Source organism: Tripterygium wilfordii, chromosome 11 (genome assembly GCF_013401445.1).
Source record: "Tripterygium wilfordii isolate XIE 37 chromosome 11, ASM1340144v1, whole genome shotgun sequence".
Lineage (NCBI taxonomy): Eukaryota > Viridiplantae > Streptophyta > Magnoliopsida > Celastrales > Celastraceae > Tripterygium > Tripterygium wilfordii.
The window spans coordinates 10,574,937-10,596,316 of record NC_052242.1 but is presented as its reverse complement, the minus strand read 5'-3'; the positions used below and the strand labels follow the sequence as shown (position 1 = coordinate 10,596,316).

The following is a 21,380-nucleotide window of genomic DNA, read 5'->3' as shown; positions in this document are numbered from 1 at the left end:
CCCTTTCCTTTCATCAGCAAGGCCATATTCTTCATCAATAAGGCCATCTGTTCTTTGATTTCAGCTATATCCTAATTCTGATTATGCTCACCCATTTCCTGCTCCATGTTCTCAATAATTCTTGATTGTAGGCGAGTCTGATAGGGGTGACGATGTTGCTTCTTGAAAGCTATGATTAATGATGCACTAAAATCCCCTAGTTTGAAAAAAAGTAACAAGGTTAGTTTTCTTGTTTTGTTATTTTTCTTATGCATGATTGTGTGTGAATCCTATATAGTCATTGCAATTTAAAAAGACAATAAAAACAAAACATCATTTCATTAAAACGACTTTTACTTTTACATGATAGTCCAATAAAATTAATCCCTAGTTTGGAAACCCTCCATGCTGGAGCACTCCAATTATCTCTAGGTCCTTGCGAAGATTGGCCAAGAATTGTAGGACTTTCCCGAATTCTGGCCCCTGAAGCACTTCAGTTTGGCTCAACTTTGCAGCTTCTTCCTCAAAAGCAATAGCCCATGCAGACAACTTTGTCACTTGGCACATTGCTATCCCAATCTGACGGGTAAGCGTAGACCGTGCCTCACGATTCTCTACAAGTCCATCAAGTAATGCCTCATTCTCATCTGCTAGCCTGACCATCTCAGTCCGGCTATGGTTTAGCAACTCTTGATGTAACGCTCTTAGCCGCTTAATTTCTTCATTCGTTCTTCTCATGGCTACTTCCATTGTGACATTTGCTCGCTCAATTCTTTGGAGTTCAAATTGCATTTGTATGTTGTTTTGTTCCAACTGCTTCCTCTTCTTACTCACCCTTTCTAGTTCTTTCATTTCCTCCATCTCTTGTATCTTTGCTTGAGAGAGCTCTTCTTGTGTTAGCTCATACTTCCTTTTATAGCTTTCGGCTTCTTGAGTCATCCTCAGTAACGCTTCTTCTAAATTCTGAATCTTTTTCACAGTTAAGTCCTCGACTTCTTCAGTGTCAGGCCCTTTCCTTCTGTGACCCGTATGTTTATTTCCTTGAAACCTCAATTCATTTTCCCCTGCTATATTCTGAGGTACCCTTGCTCTTTCCTTATGGGTATTTCCTCCTTGGATATGATCTTCAGAAATAGTTTTGCCCCTCTTCTCATGCAATTTAAAGTAAATTAGGGTACCATCTGATGTGTGTTTGCCTTGATTCGTAATCTTGAGATTTTTCCATGCTTGAAGTATCTTTCGTACCCTAGGTACAATCAACTCCAAATCTTCTCCATCATCATAAGAAAAATTAAGATCTAACAACCCATGTGTTGCTGGAATACAAGGATTAGACCCTATTTGCCTAAATACTAATGCTGGTGCTTGACTGACAGCTCCCCACGGGCCTAAAAGAGGGACCCAAGGAAAATCTCCACACCTATATAGAAATGTGTCAGGCAAAAACCAAGGTGCTTTTCCTTCTACACTGCGAACATCCAGGGATTGCAAGATCTTTTCCCATTCTCCAATATTCGGGTGGCCAGGTTTCCACTTTGCCTCTGTGAACTCCAATATCGGTCTTCTTTCTGGCCGCGTGTGATCCTTAAAGCCAATCTTTGGAAAATCAAGCTCCCTACAGTATTTAATGTGACTTACTAACCAGATTCTGAGCAAAGCTGAACATCCATTGAACCTTGCTTTTATATTGCGACGACAAAAGTTGAGAGAACGAATCGTTTCACATATTATTGCAGGAACTGGGTTCACACCGCGATCTACCTGATTAAAAAGCTTGATCACTCTCCCTTCCACATATCCTTGAATGCAAGGAAATAATATAGCTCCGTATATTGCAAGCGCCAATGCTGACTGTCTCAATGTTGTCTTCGGCTTTCCCTCCACATATTTTATCAATTCCTCAATTGGAAAGCACCACTTGCTCCCTTTGAATGAACCCATCCTCTTGACATTCTCACTCTCATATCCCAACATCTTGGCAATAATTTTTTTAGCTGACATGTTTTCCTGGAAGTAATACATTTTTGTATTATGAGGCTCCAATTGTAGTAACTGAGCATATTCCTCAATTGTGGGTGAGAAATCTATTTGCCCAAATGTGAAGCACCTATATGCCGGATCCCAATATGAAATAGCTGCTTGAAGCAATGTCACTGGTGTATCGACCCTTAGCAGACTCCCTATGAGACCATATTTTTTTGAGAACTCCGGGCTTAACTGCGGACTTTCCTTTGCCCATAAACTTATCAGACGTGGCAATGTGTGACTCTGAAATTCTGTCTTCATTACCCTTGGTAATAAGACATCCTCTTTCAAACTATCTCCATGCTCGGATTGCATTCTGCTCAACTCATCTCTTACGTCATAGATGTCCACCTTTTCATATATGGACACTCTTGACGTCATCCTGTTTCAATTGAAAGATGTTTTGACAATATTATCAAACCAAATTGCAATGACTGTGCCTATTTGAATTCCATGGGAAAGGAAACCAGTAATGGAAATTACAATTAAGAATGTGTACAACAAAACATCAGCTGCAAATGAATAAATCACACAAAAATAAAACATGCCATTACATGGGGTAACCTAAATTTCTGGAGGTTTCGGCTATGGATCTAGGGCTTTATAAAGTGCAGGGGTAAGTTTATCTAACTACTCCGCGAGGTTCCAGATCATGTTGCTTTTAAAATCCCAACTATTGGGACAAAAGCTCCTCCCTTAACTTTTAAGGGAAGTCGATCCGGTGAGGATATCTTCCACTACCCATGCGGAGACGGAATCTGACGAGAATAGTGGTCAACCCTCTCTAATACTAAAGGCAAAGCCTGGCTTGTAGGCTACAGTGAGTGTAAATGTATGAGATGACAAATACTTTACCACAACAAAATAAATCCACATCTCTAACATATAAGGGAAACAAACAATTAGTCATACAAAAAGAAGTAACCATAGCCAATCAATTAATCATATGGGCTTGACCCTCTTAGGTTTAAAAACCTGATTTTCCCAGCAGAGTCGCCAGTTGTCGCAACCGGGGTCACGACGCGGACCGGCGTGGGAGGATGAAAATGTTTAGAGTCGCCACCAATTGATTTAAAGTGCAATTGGACACCGAAAAAAAAACTTGCGAACCAGAGAAAAGGGTACGAGGATCGATTGAGTGTGGGGAAGGTGTTAGGCACCCCACAACTCCCGTTTGAAAACGGTTACCCTAATTAATTTCATGGCTATCTTATGGATACTTGCTCTTTGCAAGATATAATTGTTAAAGTTTGAATTATTACTTTCAACACACTTATCAACTTATGATAGTGTTTATTTGGAGACACACTACCAACTTTTGGTAGGTTTAATTTAAAACACCAACTTATGGTGTTAATGATAAAATGTCCTACCAACTTTTGGTAGGTTTAATTTTAAACACCAACTTATGGTGTTTAAGGATAAAATGTCCTACCAACTTTTGGTAGGTTTAATTTTAAATACCAACTTATGGTATAAATGATTGTTTGGAAAAGTGTCATCTATCAATTTAACCTATTATTGCCAACTTATGGCAAATTCATAAATGAAATCAAATAAGGTCCATAATCCAAATAAAGGAAATCAACTTATGATTCCCTTAATTGAAATGACCTACATTTCAATTAAGGGAATCATAAGTTTCATTTTAAACTCATATACTTATAATAAATAAATAAATAAAATCCAAATAATTAATGTCCAAGTTATACATGTTAATGGGGTGATATGCCCAACATAAGGGCCAAATATACATACTTAAAACAAAAAATACAGAATATCTTAAGCAAAATCCTAAAATTATTCGAGCTCTCCTTGATCCCGACCCAAATGTTGTTCAACTCAATCCAAACCCAACAAACAAACACAAAAATGGGGTCAATATGGGTATTCAAATATAATATCAAACCAAACACATACCTAAAGATTTACATATACATATAAACATATATACGATATATGCATATACAAACCATACTACGTGTATACAAACAGATCCATATATATACATATGCACACGACACACCATATATATATAATATATACTTAGACACAAATGTATACATATATAAATAAACGCACCACCTACACACACGCACATTCCTCATAAACTACAAATGCATTCACAACAACATTGATATGGATCCACTTTAAATCACAGTCCATCATTTCAAAGTAATTGGACCAACAAATAAATAGTCCCAAAATGATTATGATTTAACAAATAGAATCTCGAAGGATGGCTACCATACCACACAACATATGCTTTCTAAAAAGGTGGCAGTATTCCCCATGACCGCCACACTCCAAGTTCTCTCTAACACAATGACTCCATAAACAAGTTAAATCAAACAATATTTGTAAAACATGTGAATATCATGAACTGACCCAATATATAACAAAATACAAGTGAGATTCATAACCCAATATAGATCCCAACAAGGAAAATCAAAGTAGATACTCATCATCATCAGCTAAGATTCTCAATCATGTTCTTGCATAGCCATGAATCACAAGGAAAAGAAAGTGAACTAGCAATGTGAACCATATCTAACAAAACGATAAAACAGCCATCTCAGATCAATCAAACCGAATGTAGACCTCCAAATACAGATTTCAGCAAAGAAAATCAAAGCAAACATAAACCACATCACCACATTTTATTTAGATCTAACACCTAATCACAAATAGAAATCGAAATGGAATGAAAATGAGAAGAGTGAAGGATACCTAGTTCTTCCAAGCATACTCAACTCGTTGATAGGAAGCTACCACCACTCACTAGCTCTTTGTCTCCCCCGAAAACCTTTTTTCTTCTCTCTTTCTTCTCCTCTCTGTCTCTTTTTTTTTTTTTGTTTTCTCCCCCCAAAAGGATGATATAGCCGAGTCATTTTGAAAACCAGATATGTCCTTCTAGAATGGGACCCATGGAAGAAAAACCACACGAGAATTGTTGGCCATTTTATCTCACCAACCTATAGTTGCCTGTTGGGACGACCTTGGATTCATACTGCCGGAGCCGTTCCCTCATCGTTGCACCAGATGCTCAAGTTTGTTTATGATGGAAGGGTTTATATAGTAAAAGGCCAGTCAGAATGGATGGTTGTCAGCTTATCTAACAGTTCTCCTATTGATGCTCCGGCGGAGGGGATTGAGAGTTCATTCCAATCTTTTGAAATTGCTAGTGCTAGCTATGTGAAGGAAGGACTTTCTCCTTTAAAGCCACAAGTATCCAAGGTTATGAAGAATGTAGCAAAGTTTATGTTGAAAAAGGGGTTTCGCACGGAAGAAGGACTTGGTAAGAATCGACAGGGAATTAAAAAGCCACTAGAAATGGTGAAATATTCAGAACGTTGGGGCTTGGGTTATAAGCCAACTAGGGCTGACAGGAACCGGGTGCAAGCAGAAAAACAGGCGAAGAGGTTCGCTCATCTAGAAGGAAAGGAATTGAAAGTTGAAAAGAAACCGATTCCCTGGCTTTATGACAGTTTTGTGTATGGAGGGATGCAGAGCAAGATAAGTTTGACTGATACTGGGGTAGTTTTTGGAAAACTGCCACTTGGAAACTCGACTGATGTAACTGGGGCAATTTTGGCAAATATATGTGATCAGTTTGAAGAATTCCAAGTTGCGATGGTGGAAGAGGAGCAGAGTTCAGCTGCTAGACCTTGCCTTGTCATCTCGCGTCCCTCAAACTTCAAACTTGGCAACTGGACTAGTCTGGAGCTCCCAGTATCTTTCAAGAACCTGCAAGAGTAATCCCGAGTGCACTACCATCGTGGGCCTAGCTCACGGCCTTCTTTTGGGTCTTTTGTAATGAGCATGCTTTACTTTGCTTTCATTAGATTTTATAGTATGGCGATTGCATGTTCTATCTTTGTTCATATTTCCTTTTCTATGAAATGAAAATCTCCTGATAGTCATCCATATTCATGTTTCTTCATCTTCATTCAAGTTTTATTCTCCATTCTCAATACCACTTTCATTCATTTCTTTAACAGGATTGAAAATGATGATAATAAAGAGGACGAACTTAATGACCCAGATTTTGATGCACCCATTAACAATGTTGAATCTGACTATGAAATAGACGAAGAAGTTGAGATTTTTCCTGAGATGTTAAGACAAGTCAATCAAGAAGAGAAAATAATACAGCCGCATCAAGAGTTAACTGAAGTCGTGAATTTGGGAACTGACACGGAGAAAAAGGAAGTCAAGGTAGGAGCTACCTTTGAAGGAGAAAGCAAAAAGAAGTTGATAGATTTATTGCATAGTTACCAGGATGTCTTTGCATGGTCTTATCAGGACATGCCGGGCCTTGATACAAACATTGTTGTTCATAAGTTGCCATTAATTCCAGAATGTACCCCTGTGAAACAAAAGTTGAGGAGAATGAAAGTAGACATGTTGTTGAAGATAAGAGACGAAGTGAAGAAGCAGTTTGATGCTGGTTTCTTGGCAGTGGCACGATATCCAGAATGGGTGGCGAATATTGTACCTGTCCCTAAAAAAGATGGCAAAGTTCGGATGTGTGTCGACTATAGAGACCTCAATCGCGCAAGCCCGAAGGATAACTTCCCTCTTCCTCACATTGATGTTTTAGTGGATAATACAGCCAAAAATTCTACCTTCTCTTTCATGGATGGATTTTCTGTTATAAAGTCATGCCATTTGGTCTCAAAAATGCTGGAGCTACTTATCAGCGAGCCATGGTCACTCTGTTTCATGATATGATGCACAAAGAGGTTGAAGTTTATGTGGATGACATGATAGCAAAATCCAAAGAAGGTGAAGATCATATTGTGAATCTCCAAAAGTTGTTTGATCGATTAAGGAAGCATCAGTTGAAGTTGAATCCAGCTAAGTGCACATTTGGGGCAACCTCGGGGAAGTTGTTAGGTTTTATTGTAAGCAGGAAAGGAATTGAGGTAGATCCTGATAAAGTGAAAGCGATTTTGGAGATGCCACCCCCTCGGACAGAAAAGGAAGTTAGGGGTTTCTTGGGAAGATTGAATTATATTGCTAGGTTCATTTCACAGTTGACGGCTACTTGTGAACCTATTTTTAAATTGTTGCGTAAAAGTAACTCTACTGAGTGGAATGAAGATTGTCAGGTAGCGTTCGAAAAGATCAAGCAATACTTGAAAAGTCCTCCAGTGTTGATGCCTCCTGTGGCTGGCAGGCCGCTTATTCTCTATTTGACTGTTTCAGATAGTTCGATGGGATGTGTGCTCGGACAACATCACTCATCATGAAGGATAGAGCATGCCATTTATTACTTAAGCAAGAAGTTTACCAGTTGTGAAGCAAATTATTCAACGTTGGAGAAGACTTGTTGCTCGTTGGTTTGGGCTGCGCATCGACTTAGACAGTACATGCTTTATCACACTACATGGTTGATTTCCAGGATGGATCCTATCAAGTACATTTTTGAGAAACCTTCTCTTTCAGGGAGGATAGCTAAATGGCAAATGTTATTATCAGAATATGATATTTTGTATGTCACACAAAAGGCAACCAAAGGGAGTGCAATAACAGATTATTTGGCAGAGGGAGCGATTGATGAAACTCAAACTATGGATTTGAAATTTCCAAATATTGATGTCATGACTGTGTCGATAGAACAAGAGAATCAAAAAAAATTGGAAAAATGGACTATGTTGTTTGATGGCGCTTCTAATATCATAGGATGCGGAATTGGTGCAGTATTAATATCACCTGAAGATAATGTTATACCGTTTACAGCTAAGTTGTATTTCGAATGTACCAACAATGTGGCTGAGTATGAAGCATGTACGATGGGAATTCAAGCTGCTATTGATATGGGGATTAGGAGGCTACAGGTCTATGGTGATTCACAGTTGGTGATTAGGCAATTGAATGACGAATGGGAAACCAAAGATGACAAGCTTATTCCATACTACCAGCATATCAAAAAATTAATCGAGTTTTTTGATTAGGTGGAGTTGGATCATATCCCAAGGGAAGAAAATCAAATAGCAGATGCTCTGGCAACTTTGGCAGCGATGTTTGATGTAGACCCAAAAAGGGAAGTGCAGGTGATTAAAATCGAGAAACGAGAAGTTCGAGGTTACTGTTCAAATTTGGAGGGAGAGCCTGATGGTAAACCGTGGCATCATGATATTCAACAGTACATTGAGAAGAAAGAATATCCATCAGGGGCATCAGAAAATGATAAGCGTACCATCAGGAGATTGGCAGGATCTTTCTTCTTGAGTGGAAATGTTCTTTATAAAAGGAATGATGGGATAGTTTTCTTACGATGTGTTGATATTGCTGAGGCTAAGCAAATCATGGAGGAAATTCATGAAGGAATATGTGGGACTCACTCCAGTGGATATGCAATGGCAAGAAAGATTATACGTGCAGGGTATTATTGGTTAACCATGGAGAGAGATTGTATAAGTTATGCAAATAGATGCCACAAGTGCCAGATTTATGCAGACAGGACACATGTTCCCGTTAATCCGTTACATGTGTTGACGTCACCATGGCCTTTCTCTATGTGGGGATTAGATGTCATCGGTCCAATTGAGCCAAAGGCTTCTAATGGGCATCGTTTCATTTTGGTTGCTATTGATTATTTTACCAAATGGGTGGAGGCTGCTTCATTTTCTAATGTGACGAGTAGCGTGGTTGTTCGGTTTTTGAGGAAAGAGATTGTTTGTCGATATGGAGTCCCGGAAAGAATTATTACTGATAATGGCACGAATTTCAATAGCAAAATGGTGAAGGATTTTTGCGACCAGTTCAAAATTCGTCATCATAATTCGAAGCCATACCGACCGAAGATGAATGGGGCTGTTGAAGCGGCGAATAAGAATATCAAGAAGATCATCGGGAAGATGACAGAGAATTACAAAGATTGGCATGAGAAGCTCCCTTTTGCTCTATATGGTTATCGGACATCAATACGCACATCTACCGGGGAGACTCCTTTCTCTTTGGTGTATGGTATGGAAGCAGTTTTGCCTATCGAAGTGGAGATTCCATCCCTTCGAGTAGTTCGGGAGGCGGGTTTGGAAGAATCAGAATGGACTCGAACGAGATATGAGCAGTTGAATTTGATTGAAGAACGAAGATTAAGGGCCATTTGTAAAGGGCAATTATATCAAAGAAGATTGATGAAAGCACATAATAAGAAAGTTCGACCTCGTAGTTTCAGGGAAGGAGATTTAGTGTTGAAGATGATCTTGCCACCTCAAAAGGATCATCGAGGGAAGTGGACACCGAATTATGAGGGACCATATGTGGTAAAAAAAGCTTTTGAAGGAGGGGCATTAATTTTGACAAGAATGGATGGAGAAGAATTGCCTAACCCGGTGAATGCAGACGCCATCAAAAAGTATTACCCATAGCAAAAAAAAAAAAAAAAAAAAAAAAAAAGAGAGAGAGAAAAAGAAAAAACTCGCTAGATTGAAAACCCGAAAGGGCGGTCTAGGCGAAAATTAGACCAACAAAAATCCCGCTGAAGTGAAAACCCCTTGTGGGCGCTTCAAGCAAAAATTAGGGAAGAAGGAAAGTCTCTACTAGAGTGAAAATCCGTCCTGGGAGCTTCAAGTAACATTGAGATCAAAAAGGCATAAAGAAAGCAATTGAGGGGAATTGGCAGAGGCCTTCATGAGGATTTGAGAAGAATATGGGGAAATACAATGAATAAAAGATAGCAGGGCTATATACAGTTGAACTGGTTATGATCAAAGATATACATGATGAATTTGCGGGGAAGAAGCTTCATATGGAAATAGTCAGATTCAATAATTACAAAGTGGTGAACACAAAACTGGGGCAGTTTCGTGCGGAATCGGAATTATTTCATTTATATCTTGCAAAGATTTCTGCTATTTCCTTTGTTTCTAACCTTCTGGAATCATATATGTACCTCATCAGTTTCTCTTGTTATCTATCCATTTTAATAAAATGCTCTGAGGTCATTCATTTCTGAGTTCCTAATTCATTGATTGTCTTCATCAAAATTTTATTTGCTTGCGTAAAATTCTCATATAGTACAAGCATCGCCGTGCTATTGAATTTATTTGAAATTGAGTAAAGTAACAAGAGAATTATGACAGGTGCATTAGGATATTGTTCTTAACAGGGACTTGAAAGATTTTGGTGTTCTTGGCTGTGAAGGAGCTAAAAGAAATTAAATGACGTTAAAAGGCATGGGGGAGTCGGAGAGATTTTGGTGTTCTTGGCTGTAAAGGAGCTAAAAGAAATTAAATGGCGCTAAAGGGCATGATGGAGCCAAAGAGATTGTGGTGTTCTTAACTCTAAGAGGGCTAAAAGAAATTAAATGACGTTAAAAGGCATTAGTGGAGGCCAGGGAGATTTTGTTTAGCATTAAAGGTATGTCGGATTTGATGGAAATCAGATGTAAACAGTAAATCGATGGAAAGATCAGACAAAAAGAGAATGAAAGATACAAGAATAAGGGTAACATGGTAGATTGAAGACGGGATGGAATCAAAAGATGCAGTCTTCTCATGATGGATAACGGCAGGATGATGGGGGTGATGATGCTGACAACAATTAACCAAAGTCGAATTTTCAAAATGAGAAAAATAAAATACTATTTCTCTTCATGCATTCATACGCTCATGGATATTTTCTTGCATAAAATTCAAACCAACATTTGGCCAAGCCGGGAATGGCCATAGTGATCCCGTGCATTTTACATTTCTTGTTGGCCAAGCTGGGAATGGCCATAGTGATCCCATGCACTTTATTTTCTTGCTGGCCAAGCTGGGAATGGCCATAGTGATCCCATGCATTTTATTTTCCTGCACAAACATTTGGCCAAGCCGGGAATGGCCATAGTGATCCCGTGCATTTTTATTTTCTTGCTGGCCAAGCCGGAAATGGCCATAGTGATCCCGTGCACTTTATTTTCTTGCTGGCCAAGCTGGGAATGGCCATAGTGATCCCATGCATTTTATTTTCCTGCACAAACATTTGGCCAAGCCGGGAATGGCCATAGTGATCCCGTGCATTTTTATTTTCTTGCTGGCCAAGCCGGGAATGGCCATAGTGATCCCATGCATTTTACTTTTCTTGCTGGCCAAGCTGGGAGTGGCCATAGTGATCCCATGCATTTTATTTTCCTGCACAAACATTTGGCCAAGCCGGGAATGGCCATAGTGATCCCGTGCATTTTACTTTTCTTGATGGTCAAGCCGGGAACGACCATAGTGATCCCGTGCATTTTACTTTTCTTGCTGGCCAAGCTGGGAATGGCCATAGTGATCCCATGCACTTTATTTTCTTGCACAAACATTTGGCCAAGCCGGGAATAGCCATAGTGATCCTGTGCATTTCACTTTCATTTATTGCTGGCCAAGCAGGGAATGGCCATAGTGATCCCATGCACTTTCATTTATTGCTGGCCAAGTCGGGAATGACCACAATGATCCCGCGCATTTCAGTCCCGTACGAAACTCGGTTGACTACACCTTTGTTTGCCTTTTATTTCATAAAAGACATACAAAGGGGGCAGCTATAGTACCCGATTTTCGTCCAGCCAAAAGATACAAAATACAAAAAAAATAGAAAAAAATAGAAAAAAAAACATAAAAAGAGGGAATCAGGGTTTATTGCTCTTGTTTGCTTAGATTTTTGCATGACAGACATATGAGAATATGGGGAGTTAGCAGATAAGCATAATACTACCCACCGAAAGTCTTTTGTCTGTATTACACCTATTCGACATTATTTTACATTGATATTAAAATGAAGTAGAAAGAAAACAAAAAGGTTTGGAGAATTTCGGCGGAAAAGAAAATAAGGAGAGACTTTTGGGAAAATGGGGGCCACAACATAATTGAATTTGAAAAGAAATGAAAGTGTGGAATAAAAAAAAGGGAAAAGGAGAAAGGTGAAAGAAAAAGGGGGTTTGATTGTTTTTAGTGGAGGAGAGAGTGATAAAATGGCCAACAATTCTCGTGTGGTTTTTCTTCCATGGGTCCCATTCTAGAAGGACATATCTGGTTTTTAAAATGACTCGGCTATATCATCCTTTTGGGGGGAGAAAACAAAAAAAAAAAAAAGAGACAGAGAGGAGAAGAAAGAGAGAAGAAAAAAGGTTTTCGGGGGAGACAAAGAGCCAGTGAGTGGTGGTAGCTTCCTATCAACGAGTTGAGCATGCTTGGAAGAACTAGGTATCCTTCACTCTTCTCATTTTCATTCCATTTCGATTTCTATTTGTGATTAGGTGTTAGATCTAAATAAAATGTGGTGATGTGGTTTGTGTTTGCTTTGATTTTCTTTGCTGAAATCTGTATTTGGAGGTCTACATTCGGTTTGATTGATCTGAGATGGCTGTTTTATCGTTTTGTTAGATATGGTTCACATTGCTAGTTCACTTTCTTTTCCTTGTGATTCATGGCTATGCAAGAACATGATTGAGAATCTTAGCTGATGATGATGAGTATCTACTTTGATTTTCCTTGTTGGGATCTATATTGGGTTATGAATCTCACTTGTATTTTGTTATATATTGGGTCAGTTCATGATATTCACATGTTTTACAAATATTGTTTGATTTAACTTGTTTATGGAGTCATTGTGTTAGAGAGAACTTGGAGTGTGGCGGTCATGGGGAATACTGCCACCTTTTTAGAAAGCATATGTTGTGTGGTATGGTAGCCATCCTTCGAGATTCTATTTGTTAAATCATAATCATTTTGGGACTATTTATTTGTTGGTCCAATTACTTTGAAATGATGGACTGTGATTTAAAGTGGATCCATATCAATGTTGTTGTGAATGCATTTGTAGTTTATGAGGAATGTGCGTGTGTGTAGGTGGTGCGTTTATTTATATATGTATACATTTGTGTCTAAGTATATATTATATATATATGGTGTGTCGTGTGCATATGTATATATATGGATCTGTTTGTATACACGTAGTATGGTTTGTATATGCATATATCGTATATATGTTTATATGTATATGTAAATCTTTAGGTATGTGTTTGGTTTGATATTATATTTGAATACCCATATTGACCCCATTTTTGTGTTTGTTTGTTGGGTTTGGATTGAGTTGAACAACATTTGGGTCGGGATCAAGGAGAGCTCGAATAATTTTAGGATTTTGCTTAAGATATTCTGTATTTTTTGTTTTAAGTATGTATATTTGGCCCTTATGTTGGGCATATCACCCCATTAACATGTATAACTTGGACATTAATTATTTGGATTTTTTTTATTTATTTATTATAAGTATATGAGTTTAAAATGAAATGTAGGTCATTTCAATTAAAGGAATCATAAGTTGATTTCCTTTATTTGGATTATGGACCTTATTTGATTTCATTTATGAATTTGCCATAAGTTGGCAATAATAGGTTAAATTGATAGATGACACTTTTCCAAACAATCATTTATACCATAAATTGGTATTTAAAATTAAACCTACCAAAAGTTGATAGGACATTTTATCCTTAAACACCATAAGTTGGTGTTTAAAATTAAACCTACCAAAAGTTGGTAGGACATTTTATCATTAACACCATAAGTTGGTGTTTTAAATTAAACCTACCAAAAGTTGGTAGTGTGTCTCCAAATAAACACTATCATAAGTTGATAAGTGTGTTGAAAGTAATAATTCAAACTTTAACAATTATATCTTGCAAAGAGCAAGTATCCATAAGATAGCCATGAAATTAATTAGGGTAACCGTTTTCAAACGGGAGTTGTGGGGTGCCTAACACCTTCCCCACACTCAATCGATCCTCGTACCCTTTTCTCTGGTTCGCAAGTTTTTTTTTCGGTGTCCAATTGCACTTTAAATCAATTGGTGGCGACTCTAAACATTTTCATCCTCCCACGCCGGTCCGCGTCGTGACCCCGGTTGCGACAGATGTCAAAGATCAAGTCCCCTAATTTATGTAATAGTCATGGACATCTGACTTACCATGTCTATCCTTAATCGCACCCATCCATGGGCATCTGGATTGGCTAGGACAATCAAGAACGCATTAGGATTTATGGTAACTTATGTAGCAATCTCAAAGACCCTAGCATATGACATTTATGTCTACGTAACTCTGGTGTTTACTGTAAGAAGCTGGTCTCAAATTGGACATGGGCATATGCCTCAATTTGCATCATGGTAATCAACCCTAGATGGTAGCTAAACATTGGGATTTAATTATCAATAAAGAATAGTTAATTAACACTTGACATAGCATAAATAAACTAACAATTAATCAAACCAAATTTATTTAGATACAATAGAGTGGATCCATCGTCACCCTAGTAAGAAGATTAGTTCCTCATACTAGGTTTACACAATCAGCAATTAATCTCACAAAATTCTAGAAAGAATATGTGAGAGAATTGCGGTAAAAGAGAAAATAAAACTCAAGAACTCACTCTTTGATTTTCTCTCTCACTCTCTGATTTTTTTTCTCCTCTTGCTCTTTGTTTCTCCAGAAAAATATATATCTTCGAATTGTCTCAGTGTCTCAATTTATAGTAGCGAAAATCTACTGATGAGATGAAGAATATTGATGATAGTCTTCACATGATTCCTTTCAGTGCCGTATTTACAGTATTGATGAAGAGTGAAGACTTTTAGAAGAAAGATGAGCTGCAATATTAATGCAAACGTGAAAATCAATACAATAAATCATTTATTGATGTAAGACAATTATGTACATATACATATACATATACATATATATATATATACACATATACCTATACATATATGTATATATATATACATACATACGTACGTATAACTATTATGTGGGCTTTTGGTACTAAATGTATATACACATATATATATATACACACACACAACTATATATAACTTATGCGTAGACTTTTGTTACCAATTGCTGATGAAAATAAATGATGTGGGGTAAGCTTATATACATATGTGTGTGTGTCTATATATATATATATGATAGGATGTTTAAATGGAATGGTGATATGTAAATATACAGATGATGCAAGTGGTCTATTTGACATTTAGTATGATGATTCATGGTTGAACAAAACTAGGCTTCATATGGTATGTTTATGGAACAAGACCTGAACTGAAAATGGGTTATAAGTTTTTGAGCCTAAAAATATAGAAATAAATATAAAGTGATTAAAAATAATATTTGTACTTTAATTATGTAATAATCACTTCAGGCCCTAATTGTATAACAAATGTCCATGATAAATTATCAATTAAAGTGTATATTTGAACATCTATCATACTCCATTATAAGAACACTGCAAATCATGCCTATGGATTTTAGCTATATACAAATATGTGTAAATATGTGTCCCTTTTGCTAGGGTGGGTGCGGAAGCAAGGACAGAGTTGCCCTACTTACCTCCAAAAATGCCACCATCAATTGAATGAATGTGCCAACACCATCTCAAAATCTCATCGACAAGTCAGAAAAATCAAATTCAATATCAATGAGAGATACTTAGGCCCCTTTAAATGCCTGTATATATGGTTCAAGAAGAGAAACTTTTACATTGTGTCAACAAAAAAGAAATATAGTTTTAAGGGGCCAAAGTAGAATTAAGGAAAAGTTTAAAAAATCCTACGTGGCATCATATTGTTCGTCAGATCAAGTTTTCCCAACTTCAATCTCACTTGAAATGGCGAAAATGATACATAAATAATAGAAATCAAATTTAAGGTAATTAATGTCAATTAGTTTTTGGCTTCTTGTAAAACATCCTATGCCTAAAATCTAGATAGGTTAGTTACAAGATGTTAATATGTAGGTGATTAGTCGAATTCATATATCCTAAAATGGAAAAACCAACTCAACCACTCCATTGAATTCTATTGCTTTAAAGCTTATAAGGCAACAAGTCTCATTGGGTGCCAAGAAAAACACAGCACACACAAATTAAGAAGAGAATATTGCAAGTCTATGTCTACACACACGGCTCTTAATGAAAAGTTAAAGCAAATGAATTTATTGAGAAGGTACGTAGATGCAGAAATTAAGCTACAAGAGTTTAGTGGGCTCAATGGCTCGTTTATATATTTAACACAACACTAGGCTTTTACTTAATTAGAATCCTGTAGTATTTGGATTGGATTGGATTTGGATTCCATACATATATATATATATTATTCATATCAATAAAAAGCTAATTACTCTGTGCTTGAGCTGCTGCATGGTCTCATAATTAAATTACACGTTTAAAATTCATATTGATGCTCTTTCTTATGCTATTTTTTCATATGTTACTCTTACCTTACACACTTAAATTTTAGAGTAAATCTGAAAAAATACTCAATTTTACCTTTATGTGGAGTCAAAATATATCTCCAAAGTGAACCTTGTATCTCACAAATTAAGGTAGTCTTTTAAAGTGATTTTGTTAATGCTATAGGAATCATGTGCTTTTTATACATATTGCAAAACACTATATTTTAGGGGGTTTAGTTGAACTAATCTTGAATTTTGTGATTAATTGTACATATGGAATTAGGGGTCATGTTGAAATAAATCAAAAGATATGCGGTGAAATCTGGGAAAAGGAAAATTTTAAGGGGCCAAAGTAGAATTAAGGAAAAGTTTGAAAACTACAAAATGACCCTCTCTTTTCTCTCACACGTTTCTCAACAAAAAAAAATATAACATAAAAAACTATATTTTTCCTTCTCTCTTTCCCCACCCTCCCATGTGGCCACAATTCGGCCGCAGGAAAACCACTTTTCGGTCACCATTTGCGTCGTGGTTACCACCAAATTATGCATGTATTGCAAATGTGTTTTCTATAATGAAGTGAAAGAGTTAAAAGCTTTGCTTATGGAGGTGAGACCGTGAGAGAGACCTTTTTTTGACATCATTCCACTACCGATCTACGCAGTATCTGAAATCGTTGGATGTGAATCACTTTGATCGGATTGTCATGCAAATAAAAATGTGTTCCAGCTTTATTTTTGTCTTGAAATTAGAAATATTCTTGACAGGCAGGTTATATTGTGACATGCATTGCAACTTGCACGTGCTCCTCTACCTTTTCTGAGATGTTATTTTTTGCAAATATTTTTTATAAAATTCGATTATCATTTATTAAAAGTATTGGAGATTTAAATTGAGGAGATTGAGCTCCTATTTTAAAATTTTAATAACCTTTAAATCCGTTATTTACATCCATCAGAAAATGATAATCTTGGTGGGTAGGCTTTTGTTAAGTCCCACAACGGTTGGGTCTCCCAATCAAGAGTGATCTATAAACTCAAGCTCACTTTCTTACATCCATCAATGTTTTTTCCCAAGCCTAGTGAGTTGAGTTTTGACCCATTAGTAGCTGGGCTTTGCTCAATGAGTTTGTGGCTTTAGTCTGTAGTAGCTAGGCTTGGGGAGGAACAAAGCCATGCGAACCCGATATATCCTCTGAAACCGGACAACCCAAAGCGGACAATATTATTGACATGCATTACTACTTAGACTGAAAATCATGGTACATTCTCAAGCTTGAATGGTCACTAATGACATGGACCAAGGAAGTTGCACTGGGCAATCGAGCATTGTATCTTGGCGAGACTGCTCTTTTAGTTTCAACGGATGGTCAAATCAAATCTCTAGCTAGCCACATCTATTTTCGTGGTAAACGGGTGACTAACTTTTACAGTTTCAAGAACAGTGCTCATCAACGTAATAGCAAGTTTCAACCCCTTAAATGCAAATACTACTCTCAACATTCACAAGGCAAGCTTGCAAATGCGAATGGGTTTGGTTTTGGGTTGAACCTCATTCATGATTCAATCATTCACTGACTCTCTTCTCTTGGTCGATATTCTGCCCTGGTCATATTTGAGCTTTCAGATTGCAAATTTCACTTGACAATGTAAGTTCAAACTTTTGAGGTTGGAATATTTGAAGTCAATGGACTTTTGGATTTGACATTGTGAAGTTAATGGACTTTTATTTATTTATTTATCTTTTGAACATTTTGAATCCTTTTGTAGAACACATCCAACTGTGACCTCTTCTTTCTTGCCAAAAATTACCCGACATTGAGGACTATTGTTACGCTGATTGGGCAGCTTGTATGGATACCAGAAGATTCATCAGAGGTTACAGACAGTATCCAAATTTTCTATAGAGGCTGAGTATAGATCCATGACTGAGTTATAGATACAAACCAATAAACTATTCTTCTCTTCTGTGATAGTCAAGCTACTATTCACATTGCCTCAAACCCAGTCTACCACGAAAGAACAAAACACATTTAAATTGATTGCCACTTCATCCGAGAAAAGGTTGAGAAAAGATTCATCATTCTAAAATATATACCAACCTCGATACAGCCAGCATACATCTTCACCAAACCAATGACTATGGCACAACTAGATTGTTTCTTGACCAAGCTAAACATCGCTGAATCTCAGCGATCTTCTTCTTGAAAGGGGGTGTTGAAGATATTAGTCATTCCTCTCTAAAGGTTATCGTTTCTATTGATGTTCGTGAACCATTTCTATTTCGTGCTTTAGTCATTACGACATCGTTTCTTCTCTAGTGACACGAGATCGTTTTATTGTTTTGCTGTCATGTCATTTTATTTGTTTATTTTATTTTTCCTTAGATGACCGTTGGTCAGGTTTTGTATTCAAACTTATTTCTTATCATTGCCAAGTAACTTGATTGATTGAATCAATAACAATTTCTTTTTTTTTTCCTCGATCAGTTCTAGAAACCATTTTAGGGAAGGGAAGATAATGTAAATGAAGTTTTATTCCAATTATCTTATTTGAATAGTTTTAAAAAAGTAAAGGAAGAGATTTGAGGAGAATATATTGAGGGAAAATTTTCTTCAAATTTTTGTCAAAATATTGTCTCTTCAAAATGGAGTTATTTAGAGAGGAAGGGATGACGAATTAAGTTATCTATAAGTGAAAAAAAAAAAATTATCCTTGTAAATAATATTTCAACATAAAACTGAAGATAAATTAGTGAATTAAACAAATTTTCAGTTATTTTTTTTTATGATGATTATCCAAACAAGAGAAATAACAAATTGTTTTCTTTCTTTTTTTTTAATCTAGCCAAACATAAAAGATGAAAGAGTATTATACTTTCCATTATCTTCCCTTCCCTTTCATTTCCTTCTCTTCTCTTCCCCACAAATTTTTCAATCCAAACACGCCTAAAGCAAGTAAAGTAAGAAGATATCAAACTTAAATCTAGTTCTAATTCAGATTTGAGACTTATGATCATATTAATACTAATAGAAAAACAATTATCTCTTAAAAAATAAATAAATACATAGACTTATGAAAAAAAGGTGCGTTCAGTGTTCATTGTCAGCGACTCATGTCCTAGACAAATAAAATCATAAAAAAAATTCTCCTTGACATATTTGATCACATAAAAATAAATTAATGACAAAAGAAACTAAAATTGACGAATCAGGATAGATTATTTCGCTTAAAAATTTTGAGAAAATTAGAGGTAAGTCCATTCATTAAAAGTTTTGTTCCAATAAGAACACTCTAATAAGTTTTGTTGCATAAGGTCCATTAAATTTAAAACACTTTTCCATGACGGACAAAAAAGTTAAAATATATGGTTTTATTATCTAAAATACTTGCATCTTCAGCCTCAAACATGAAAAAGCTCCTCCTGCATGAGATTCATCTCTTCTAAGGACGGAGCTACTAAGGGTCTCATCCCACTGGATTTTGATAATAAAATTTACTATAGATACATATAAGTTTACACATATGTAAGAGAATGATGTGTAGTGTAGTGGTTGTGCACTTATTCTTATTGCTCAAGACCTGGGTTCCATTCTGAAGTGTTGACCATATTTTTCTAACTTATTTTGTCTCATTTTGTTTTTGTTTCTTCATTTACTGTTTTTATTTTGTCTTTTTATTTACATTCTTCAATTTTGTGTTATTATTATTATTATTTCATTTCATTTATTTTTTATTTTTTATTTTACCTATTTTGTCTCTTCATTTTATGGTACTCAAGAATTAGTGTTGTCCATATTTCTTTCTCTCCATTTTTTTTTTCATTTTGCCTATTTTAATCTTTGAGTCACTCATTAAAAACTAATGATTGGAAAATATATTTTATTTTTCTGGTTATTTGTTAATTTCTAGTAATATATATAATTCTATAGTCTTACAGTTCAAGTTATATTTATTGGACTAAATATTAACAAACGACATATAAATACGACATATAAATAGTCTAAAAATATTTCGGGAGCGCTGCCCCTCAACCCCCGCGGAGCCCCCTCTCACTGAAAATCCTAGCTATGTCCTTGATCTCAGCCTTCCACCTACAACTTCGTCTCCGCCCTTCATGACTTATTTGAGAGTTCTATGACATTTGTTTTAGTGATTTTTCATCTCTATTTTTGTTGTATTCGAACTAGATCTACTCATACTCACCACGGAGCTTGTAAATCTTATTGTTTTCCTTCAATCTATCATAATATCATTATTTTTGGTCATTTATGTGGTGATTTTCGTGGTTTTTTGTTTTGATTATGGATCTACAGACTGCAAGTGATATGTTATTTGTTTCGAGTAATTTGATATCTGTCATAATGTCATCTGTCTTGCTAAATGTTATCTGTCTTGTTAAAATATTATCTGTCTTTAATGAAATGTTATTTGTTTGAAATTCCAAAATATATAACATATTAGAATAGATCCAAAATAGATATAATATTTGCATATTCATATTCGATTTCAGAAGAAAAAAAAAAGAGTTTGAAAAAGTAATAAAACCTCAAAAGTGATGCGCATGCGTTGGTCGTATTGGATGGATCTAGCTCTTTTTCAAACGGTGGTTGTGATTTCATAAACCTTTTCTGATGACTAAAGTGATAATCAATGGTCGATGATGATTGGGTTTTTTAGAGCTTCATTTCGATATTCTATTAGTCGAAAATGATCGTTGAAAGACCAACTTCCGGTGGTCGACGTGAAGGAAGAAGAAGAGATAGAAAATAAGATGAGAAAGAAGAAAGTAATGTGTTATTTTATAATACAACGGTATTTTTATAAGTTTATAACATTTGTCCTTATTTCTAAACTTCTTTTTGACTTGTCCTTATTAGAGTACAACTCACACATTTTATCCTTATGTGTAAAAAGCCCTTAAATTTTTTAGTTTTTGTATGGGCCTGGGCCATATAAAATAAAAACTTTTGTGTTTTAAGCCCACCAGCTTAATAGAACAAGGCACGATGGTCTATTTCACTACGGGGCCCCTTGATCCGTCAAGAGGAAGTCCTTTTGCGTAGTTTTACGGAATATTGTGCAAATCACTGGTACTATGAAGACTGGAAGGGGAAGGTTCAGTTCTAGGGTTTATCTCTGAAGTTTGATCGCATTCTTCAAACAAGTCAGTT

General features: G+C 36.2%; 1 protein-coding gene across 1 annotated transcript; it reads right to left on the bottom strand.

Annotated features, from left to right (window-relative positions):
* Positions 1-294: 294 nt before the first annotated feature.
* LOC120008617 lies at positions 295-4,883 on the bottom strand. The gene is made up of 2 exons (XM_038858993.1): positions 4,735-4,883; positions 295-2,386 (listed from the first exon to the last, which is right to left on the bottom strand). The coding sequence occupies exons 1-2, from the start codon at positions 4,749-4,751 to the stop codon at positions 367-369; spliced, it is 2,037 nt and encodes a 678-aa protein (XP_038714921.1). The 5' UTR covers positions 4,752-4,883; the 3' UTR covers positions 295-366.
* Between the last annotated feature and the right edge of the window lie 16,497 nt (positions 4,884-21,380).